Genomic DNA, 9624 nt, shown 5'->3' with positions numbered 1-9624 from the left:
GACGTTTGCATTGTTTTATTTTCTTGTGGGTGTGTGTGTGTGTGTGTGACTTCATGGCATCGACATTTCTGTTTTTAAATGAGGATACAGTAAATTGTAGCCCGTGGAAGGCTGACTGGAATCAACATACCCATAGCTTTAGAAAGCAGTTTCCGCCCAGCGAAGAGTGCAAGAGCGATGGAACCCCATGTTCCTGGAAGTTTGCACATCAGAGTAAACAAACTTGAAAACCCCTCTTGATAGCAGAATTCACCCAGCCTTGTTCCATTTTCTCTTAACAAAACACACCGCAAAAGCTCTCACAAGCTGCTTTGATGAAGCCACATGTATTTCCCCCTTCACAATTTACAGGAAGTTACTCTTAAAAGAAAGTGATTCTGGTGTTTACTGCCTGTATTAAAGGGACAGAGTTCCTTTTTGTCTCTGATAACCTTTGAGTGAAATACAGAGACGATTGATAGGCTGACATCGTCAGTATGTGACTAAGAACAAAGCAATCACCTGCTGTCCATTTAGAGCAGAATTTTTGCTACCAGCAGTGCCCCACGACTCGGAGACTACAAGTTGCAGATTATCAGGTATTGATTACACATACGTATTTCTTAAGTCTGAGGAAAAGGTGGTAGTTCTTAAAAAGAGGGGGAGAGAGACATTTTCTGTGGAAGGATAAGGAGTTTATCAGGTAGTTTCACTAAGTCTGTGTGTATTTTGATGTTTCTCATTCTTACCTCTGCCTTTTAACCATGTGGCTGGAATGCATCTGTTCACCAGAAGTAGTATTACTGTGGGCAAAACTTGAATTCTTCAAAGTTTGCCTTGCCTTTAAAAGAACAACATTGTTTTTTCCTGGTCTTTTTCCAAAAACACATGCCTATAGTTCTGTGAGTGGTGTCTCAGCCAACCTCCCAGATAAGCAGGCTCCCTCTCCCCTCTTTGGCTCGAAAGAGAAGAGCAAGGCTGAACATGTTTATCAAGAGGAAAAGTGACTTCTCTGTAGACTGTCAAATCCTGGCTTCTGTCCCAGTGTTCACTTTGTTATGGCAGGTGAGGTTCACCTTTGCCCCACCCAGTGTTTCCACAAAAAGGCAAGGTTCCAAGTATTCATATGATCAAGTGTTACTTTAGGACTTGGAGGGTTGGGGGTGGAGGATGTTTGCATAGTTTAAGCCTTGGGCGGAGGTGTAGGAAACGGCAAGTACAGAGGCCATAGAAAAAGTTGAGAGACTCAGTTTGACGCATTCAGTTGACTTGGTCTTCTACCCAGTGACTCAAAGCATTAAAAGTCAGCAGAATCAGAACTGAGGTCAGTAGCATCGCCCATTCGCTATTCACTGCTGTAGCAAAGTCACAGACTATGGTGGTTTAGTCCATCTGAGGCAGCTCCTTACATGAAATTTTGTGTTTCATTCTTCTGTTATTTTTCCCCTCTGAATGTGAAAAGACCCTAAGGTGAAATGGAAAAGGTAACTGACGAAGTGTGCCTTACCTCTTGCCACCTTATTTCTGATGATTCAGAACTATTCTGGTTAAACCAATTTCTTTTTCTAGCTAGGCATTAAGAAACCAGAAATCACACACACGGTACTTGCTGTGTTTATCCTCAGAGGTGTGGGGGGGTGGGGAGAAGCTTTCCATTGCTTTGGGGCTGACTTTCTTTGACATGTCTGTCTTCTCTTTTGGACAGATCTATTCCAGGGGGGAACTTCAACACTTCATCGATGGCTTTAATGAGGAGAAAAGCAACTGGATGCGCTATGTGAATCCTGCACACTCTGCCCGGGAGCAAAACCTGGCTGCGTGTCAGAACGGGATGAACATCTACTTCTACACCATTAAGCCCATCCCTGCCAACCAGGAGCTTCTTGTGTGGTATTGCCGGGACTTTGCAGAAAGGCTTCACTACCCCTGTTCCGGAGAGCTGACAATGATGAATCTCAGTAAGTGGATTACAGAACAAAAAAATAAAAAATGCCAGTAATGTCAGTTCTGCCCCCTATGAGCTAATAACATGTTGCTTAATTATATGGCTTCATCTGTTGGGCCTAGTAGGTGGCTTCAACAAGGGGCTAGGAAGAAGGGAATGATTCTTTTTTAGTCCCTATTCCCTGTTATGAAACTTGATGATTTAAAAAATATTAAGATCTACTTTGAGTATATAATTCAGAAAGTTACAGGAAGAAGAAATCTATGTCTAATTCTAAGGGGTAAGGTAGGAATTGGCCCTGGCATGCCAAGTATGCAAGCAATAGCCCCTTGTTTGTGGTAATTTATCAATGCTTAGAATATGCGTTGGCGTATCAGAGAGAGATACATTTGGTTAAGTTATGTCTGATATGGAACATTAACAGATTAGTTCTAGAAAAACTCACTGTTATAGTTTTTAAATATTCTAAATGGATAATACTTCGAAAGATTTTAGATCTTGGCTTCCTTCCTTATGGTAAAAACCCAATGATCTGATCTCCTGATCATTGTTACGGTAGCCACCTATCACTTTATCTTAACAAATTCTCAGTTCCTTATGTTTATAAGCTTTTACTTTTTTGTTTGTTCTGTCATGACCTTTCTGCAAAGGGCTGTTGTATTTTAGTCATTCTCAGGTGATTTCTGTGAATGATTTAAGAATTACTGATAAAATTCTAACCGGTTGTGACTATGGTGGTGGTTGTGACTATGGTGGTATGTTCTCACTTAGGCTGATAAATTTGCAAAGCAGATTTGTAAATGAGCTCCTTTGGGTTTAAAAGTGTCAGCATCTAAATTCTGAAAGTTTTGTAACTTTTGTTTTACTATCATTTCAAACTTAAGGAGAAATTGCAAGGATAGGACAAAGAATTCCCAGATACCAGAATCATTCATCATTGACAGGCTAGCCCATTAGCTTTAAATGAATGTTTAATTTGTTTCAGTTCACATTTTTACCTTTGAGACATCTGTAAGGAAAGTTACTATGAACATAAATTAGAATTTTGACTTAAACTTTAGGACCAGTTAACAAAACCATTTACTTATCCTGGTCAGGTATAATCCAACTCTATAACTATTTGGTATTTGTCCCACTGTCTAGTTTACTTGAACTTCCAGTAATTTCAAAAGTGGAATTTGTGGTGTTCTGAAAATCTGGGGCTCTGAAAGTTTGAGGACCTCCTCCATAGGATCACATTTTAAGATTTGTGTTTATGTTCCTTAATATTCCACACACACACACACACACACACACACACACACACACACACACACACACACACACTGTGTACCCTGGAGCTTCAGATAGAAGTCTTAGAATGTTTAGAAACAAACTGACTTCCAGCATAACATGTGGGTATAATCAGGTCAAAGGTGGTACTTCTGGTCCCTCATCTCTTCAGCACTCCCAAGTGTCTTGTCATATCCCCCGTGCCTGGCATCCTAGGAGCCTTTTAGCTATTTCTACATGTGTATGTGCCAGGCCTAGCACTCAGGGCCTAGTGGTAAAAGATAATTTATATTCCACCAGGGCATCGCATGAAAAGATGAGCTAGTCTGCCTAACTTTCTCAGCATAACAAGTCACTTCCTCCTGAGGGTCTCCTAACATTCCTTGAGCTTATTCATTCATGGATTGAGAGAAAGTCTTTGATTTCTTTTTTTTAAAACAGTAATCCCAGTGATTTAGCACCAACCACGAAGAACCCTTTTCATGTACTTCCCTCTCCCACTGCCAGTCAAAGAAAGATTTCAAAGGCCTGGCATTTTTCTGTCGCTAACTAGAGACTTTGCACATTATTTTAAAATTTAAATGCTTATTCTTTGTGTTCATAAGCAACTTTCATATTTACTGTGAAATAGTTTGCCCCTTCAAATATTCCTTTTTATTTTTGCCAAATTTATTTGAAAGGGTGTCTTACCACTTTTAGATACGTTGTCATTGTCTCATGTTGATAGTGAAGATGAGAGTTAACAATGACCAATGACATTAAGCCAAGACTCCTGCTGCCAGTTGTGAAACCAGTTGTCTTAGGTGTGGTAACTGACAATTGACACTCTGATCAGGAAAATTTCCACTGTTTCATCAGTCTTAATAGGGAGCTGGTGTCTTCAAATGAGTTGTACTGGGTTTCTGTGCTTAAGCACAACAGAGGTCTGTGCCAGAATCTCCAGGAGGGCTTTCAATGGTAGTGGTGGTTCACTGGTGGAGTTTTGAGAAGAGACTCGAAGCAAACAGAGGGAAACAAAAAGAAGTAGCCACAAAATCACCAATTGGCATTTTTTAAAAAACAGAGGAAAGGAATAAGAACTATTGAGCTTAACTCCTTCCCCTCCCAAAATTTTTGATATTTTTTTTGTATCTATCTAACTAACCCATCTAGAAAACAGTTGACCAAATTATAGACTTCTAAATGTTAATCTGCTTTCTCAGTTTCAGTTGAAAACAGACTTTGTTTTGCCTACTGCAGAACTTCTAGGTTCTTTCTTGTAGTCTTGGGCGTTCTTATTATAGATCGAAAATGTGAGTCGGCATAATTAAGCCATTCAGAGGCTTCAGAAGCAGTTCACTCTTGAAATGACTCTGTCTGCCGCCTACTGCCGTTTAAGATTTAAGAACAAAAACAGATCTTGATTTTCTTTTTCATGTTAACTCAAGCTGCTGCTGAGTGGGAGAGTCAGAAATGACACCAGCTCCACTGATTACTCAGCTGCTGAAGGATGATTTTTTAAAATGTACCTCCGTATAGATTCCAATTTCCACCCTAGAACATCTTTGGGGTGGGGGTGGGGGGGCAGCAGGCTGATGTTTCCCTCTAGAAAAGTTTTGGAAACAGAGATAAATTTATTTTTATGAAGGACAGAGAGATAACAAACTTTTATTGTGGATTTACTCCATGCCAAGAAGCCACTGGAAAAATTATGAGACATAGATAATTTGCCACATAAAAATGACAGTGAAGCTTCTGTTTTCATTTTGTTTGGTGGCATTTTAAAGAAACGTGAACCTATTTGGGTGTCTCCACATCATTCTTTTTTACCTCCATAACATTCCTTCCTGTAGCTGTAAGATGCCTTGCCTATCAGTTTTCCTACTTAGTTGTCTTTCTTCCTTTACCATTTCAGCTTTAAAAAACAAAAGTGACAATTTGAACTTCCTGCCTGCTGGGCCTCATTGAAAGACTGATATTGGCCTGATAAGGGGATATTTATTTTGGTTTCGTGGCTTCAGAAATCCCGCTCCCTCAACAAGCTTTCCATCACTGCCCCCATCAGCGTCTTGGCTGATAGTGTGTTGCTCTGTTTATTCTGGGGCTGCTGGCTCACCCGGGAATAGCTGATAACAGCTAGAAAGAGATAACATTCTCTGAGGGGCTCTCAAACTGGAATCGAATCCTTCAAGCCTGTCAGCCTAGAGAATGGATTTGAAGAGTTCAGAATCTAGAGTTCCATGGAGTTCATTTCTAGACCTATCACATATCACTGAGTTCTTTCTCAGTTCAATCAAATAGGGACTTTTTTTTTTTTTAACAATGATGAATGATAGTTTACAGAAATTCCAGCATATTCCCCTGAATCATCCTCTCCTAATGCCAAGTGCTGTCAGCCTCTCAGGGCAGCTTTACTCTTACTCCCAGCTGGTCCCATCAACTGAGATCAGTTGCATGGGTGGGAGTGATCACCTCCAATAACCAGATTTCCAGCTAAGCACTTTTTCCTTTTGATTTCCAGGGAAGAGTGAGGAAGGAGGATGGCTTATCCTGCTCTAACTGGTGTTTTCCTGAAGGCATCATTTGTTCTGTGTGTTGGGAGGGCAGGCTTGGCAGAGCCTGGAGAATGGGGAACTGGCCCCCTCCTTGCTATTCCTGAATAATATGCCATCTTTGGGAACAAATGCTTTCGTCTTAGCTGCCTGTTTTCTTTGGTGCTCTAAGTAATTGAACTGGCTGGGGAAGTGCCTGTTGTGGTTTGGCAGAGGTGGCTAGGTCACGCCTTGTGATTCCAGGGGATAGCCTTGCTGGGAGCCTGGTTGGACCAGACAAAAAGCCTTGGTGAAATTCTTGTGTTGTCAGCAAATGGAAGGGAAGGGGTGGCATCCTCCCTGCTTGCCTGTCTACTTGTCCTAGGCAGTTTAAACAGGTTTTTTTTTTTTCTTTATCAACTTCATATTAAACACGAATCAAGGTGAAAATTGATGACTGTTTATTACTTGAAATGAGTCTTAATCTTTCACATCAAGCTCAGAGCGTGCTGATTTCCTTTCGTACTGTGAACATCGGAATGAGTTTTATTAACCCCTGACACTCCCACCCCAGTATTTTTCCACCCCGTTTTTAATGGAAGCTCTTCTGTTCTAGCTTGAACAGCACTTTTCTATCAGAAGGTTTTTACTAATGGAAACTAAGTCATCCAAATGGTGCTGCCGTTGTCCCTGCTTTGCTGAGAAGGAAATGGAGCTATGTTTTTGAGTGAGGGGCCCAGAGCCCTCTAAAGGGGAGGGTGAGAAGCCAGGTGTCTCTGACCCGAGGCCAGCTGTGTTCAGGTTCTCTCAAGGAGAGAGCAACTGTCGCAATTTCACTTCAGTTCTCTCTACCCCTCTGAGTAATCACCTTTCTTTATTTCAGCACAAACACAGAGCAATCCAAAGCAGCAGAGCATTGAGAAAAACGAACTTTGTCCAAAGACCATCCCAAAGAGAGAGCACAGTGTGAAAGAAATCCTAAAGGACTCCCACCCCTCCAAAGAAAAGGACTTCTACCGTTCGAACATTTCACCTATCACTTCAGAAAAGGACATAGATGACTTCAGGAAAAATGGGAGCCCCGAAATGCCCTTCTATCCCCGGGTTGTTTACCCCATCCGGGCCCCGCTTCCGGAAGACTTTTTGAAAGCTTCCCTGGCCTATAGGATAGAGAGGCCAACTTACATGACTCACTCCCCCATTCCATCCTCCACAACACCAAGCCCCTCGGCAAGAAGCAGCCCAGACCAAAGCCTCAAAAGCTCCAGTCCTCACAGCAGCCCGGGGAACACCGTGTCACCTCTGGCTCCTGGCTCTCAAGACCACCGGGACTCTTACGCCTACTTGAACGGGCCCTACGGCACTGAAGGTTTGGGCTCTTACCCCAGCTACGCGCCTTCCCACCACCTTCCCCCAGCCTTCATCCCCTCTTACAACGCTCACTACCCCAAGTTCCTTCTGCCCCCCTATGGCATGAACTGTAACAGCCTCAGCTCCGTGGGCAACATCAACGGCATCAACAACTTTGGCCTTTTTCCCAGGTTGTACCCTGTGTACAGTAACCTCCTGGGTGGGGGCAACCTGCCTCACCCCATGCTCAACCCGGCCTCTCTCCCGAGCTCCCTGCCCTCTGATGGAGCCCGGAGGTTGCTTCAGCCTGAACATCCCAGAGAGGTGCTTGTCCCCGCACCCCATAGTGCCTTCTCCCTCACCGGGGCTGCAGCTAGCATGAAGGACAAGGTGTGCAGCCCCACGAGCGGGTCTCCGACTGCGGGCACAGCCGCCACGTCAGAACACGTGGTGCAACCCAAAGCTACCTCAGCATCGATGGCAGCCCCCAGCAGCGACGAAGCCATGAATCTCATTAAAAACAAAAGAAACATGACTGGCTATAAGACACTTCCCTACCCCCTGAAGAAGCAGAATGGCAAGATTAAGTATGAATGCAACGTTTGCGCCAAGACTTTTGGCCAGCTCTCGAATCTGAAGGTAGGTCAGAAAAGAACAGAGTCTGACCGTTCACTAGTGCCTGTGCCCGTGAGCGCATCCACGTGTTTGTAGTTAGCTGGCTTTCCTTGGGTTGTAAATCTCATCCTCAGTGCTGTGAGACCCGGGCTGGGAGTAGTCCGTGTGGGTTTAACTCTGCCTTTGCCGCCGCAGGCTGTGTGGCTTTGGACAAATTACTTCCCCTCTCCTGCATTTCTTCTGATTAATAAAAACACAGGGTTTGGGCAAGGAGATCACTTTCAAGTCCCTGCTGGCCTGTGATTTTTGTTACTTGAGCTCAAACAAAACAAGTGTTCTGGAAACATTGGTGCTTTATTTGTTCTGTTGAAGACTTTACCTTTGATGCTTTTAAGGTGTCTGCATCATAAATGTCTGGGCTCTTTGAATAGAAATGCTAATTCTTCCACCAACTGAGAGCAGAACTAACTCTTGTGGCTTCTTCCCAGGTCCACCTCAGAGTGCACAGTGGAGAACGGCCTTTCAAATGTCAGACCTGCAACAAGGGCTTCACTCAGCTTGCCCACCTGCAGAAACACTACCTGGTACACACGGGAGAAAAGCCACATGAATGCCAGGTGGGCAGTATTTTCTGGGTAGAACTTTGCACCTTTGTAGAATGCGCCTTCCCATGGCATACAGCCCATGGTTTAATCTGACACAAGAATTCCTCCCTGCCATGGGCTGACAATCCTGTCCCTGCTGGTGAGCTGATGACACAGCCAGCGTCTAGTGGGTGGAAAATGGTAGGGGAAATAAACACCACCTCATGTGCAATGTGCCGGTGTTGCCCTGTTTGCCTGCCGCCACACTGTAGGTGCCACAGGGAGGCTCCTCACCTCTCAGATTGCTGGGCCTCACTTTGTAAGCTTGCCCCTCCCGTTGGCAACTCTTAATCTTCTGGTTTTCCCTCTCCTTTCTCTGCCCTCTTCCCTGTGCTGTAGGTTTGCCACAAGCGATTTAGCAGCACCAGCAATCTCAAGACCCATCTGCGACTCCACTCCGGAGAGAAGCCTTACCAGTGCAAGGTGTGCCCCGCCAAGTTCACCCAGTTTGTGCACCTGAAACTCCACAAGCGCCTACATACCCGGGAGCGGCCCCACAAGTGCGCCCATTGCCACAAGAGCTACATCCATCTCTGCAGCCTCAAAGTCCACCTGAAGGGGAACTGCCCCATGGCCCCGGCCACCGGGCTGCCTCTGGAGGACCTGACCCGGATCAACGAGGAAATCGAGAAGTTTGACATCAGCGACAATGCTGACCGGCTGGAGGACATGGAGGACAACATCGATGTGATCTCTGTGGTGGAGAAAGAAATTCTGGCTGTGGTCAGAAAAGAGAAAGAAGAAACTGGCCTGAAAGTGTCTTTGCAAAGAAACATGGGGAATGGACTCCTCTCAGGGTGTAGCCTTTATGAGTCATCAGACCCGTCCCTCATCAAGTTGCCTCACAGCAACCCACTACCTCTGGTACCTGTAAAGGTCAAACAAGAAACAGTAGAACCAATGGATCCTTAAGATTTTCAGAAAATAAAGTGTTTGTTTTGTTTCTTAACTTATGACTTGGCAAGGCAGGGGGCCTCTACCAAATTGTTTGTACATACTTCCTGTGCTGCAGAGATCACCTGCCAGCAAATGGCTTCCCTTCACTTCTCTGGAATTAAAGAAGGAACTCCAAAGTTACTGAAATCTCAGGGCATAAATGAGGCAAAGACAATATAAATATATATACATACTATATATACTTATTTACACCCCATGTATATATTTGAACCTGTGTATTTTGAATATTTGTGTGGATATGTTTGCATAGCCTTCCTTTTACTAAGACTATTTGCCTAGCCATAATTATTTTTTCAATGATAATCCTTCATAATTTATTATACAATTTATCATTCAAAAAGCAATAATTAAA

At 43.9% G+C, this 9624-nt stretch overlaps 1 protein-coding gene across 2 annotated transcripts in view; it reads left to right on the top strand.

Moving 5' to 3' along the window:
- The window catches only part of PRDM1 (PR/SET domain 1), a gene marked incomplete at its 3' end in the record, with an annotated part of 16205 nt that extends 6978 nt beyond the window's left edge, over positions 1–9227 (top strand). Inside the window, exons 3-6 of one of the 2 annotated variants that reach the window (XM_084227707.1) lie at positions 1583–1937; positions 6590–7695; positions 8160–8288; positions 8655–9227. In XM_084227707.1, coding sequence (XP_084083833.1) covers positions 1583–1937; positions 6590–7695; positions 8160–8288; positions 8655–9227 — 2163 coding nt within the window. Of the gene's footprint in view, positions 1–1567; positions 1938–6589; positions 7696–8159; positions 8289–8654 lie in introns of both variants that reach the window. The other variant, XM_084227706.1, reaches the window with a different exon arrangement.
- Positions 9228–9624: the final 397 nt, after the last annotated feature.

Source organism: Talpa europaea (assembly GCF_964194135.1).
Source record: "Talpa europaea genome assembly, chromosome: 2".
NCBI classification, from domain to species: domain Eukaryota; kingdom Metazoa; phylum Chordata; class Mammalia; order Eulipotyphla; family Talpidae; genus Talpa; species Talpa europaea.
Note: the sequence above shows the minus strand (reverse complement) of the source record. Positions and strands in the feature narration are given on the sequence as shown.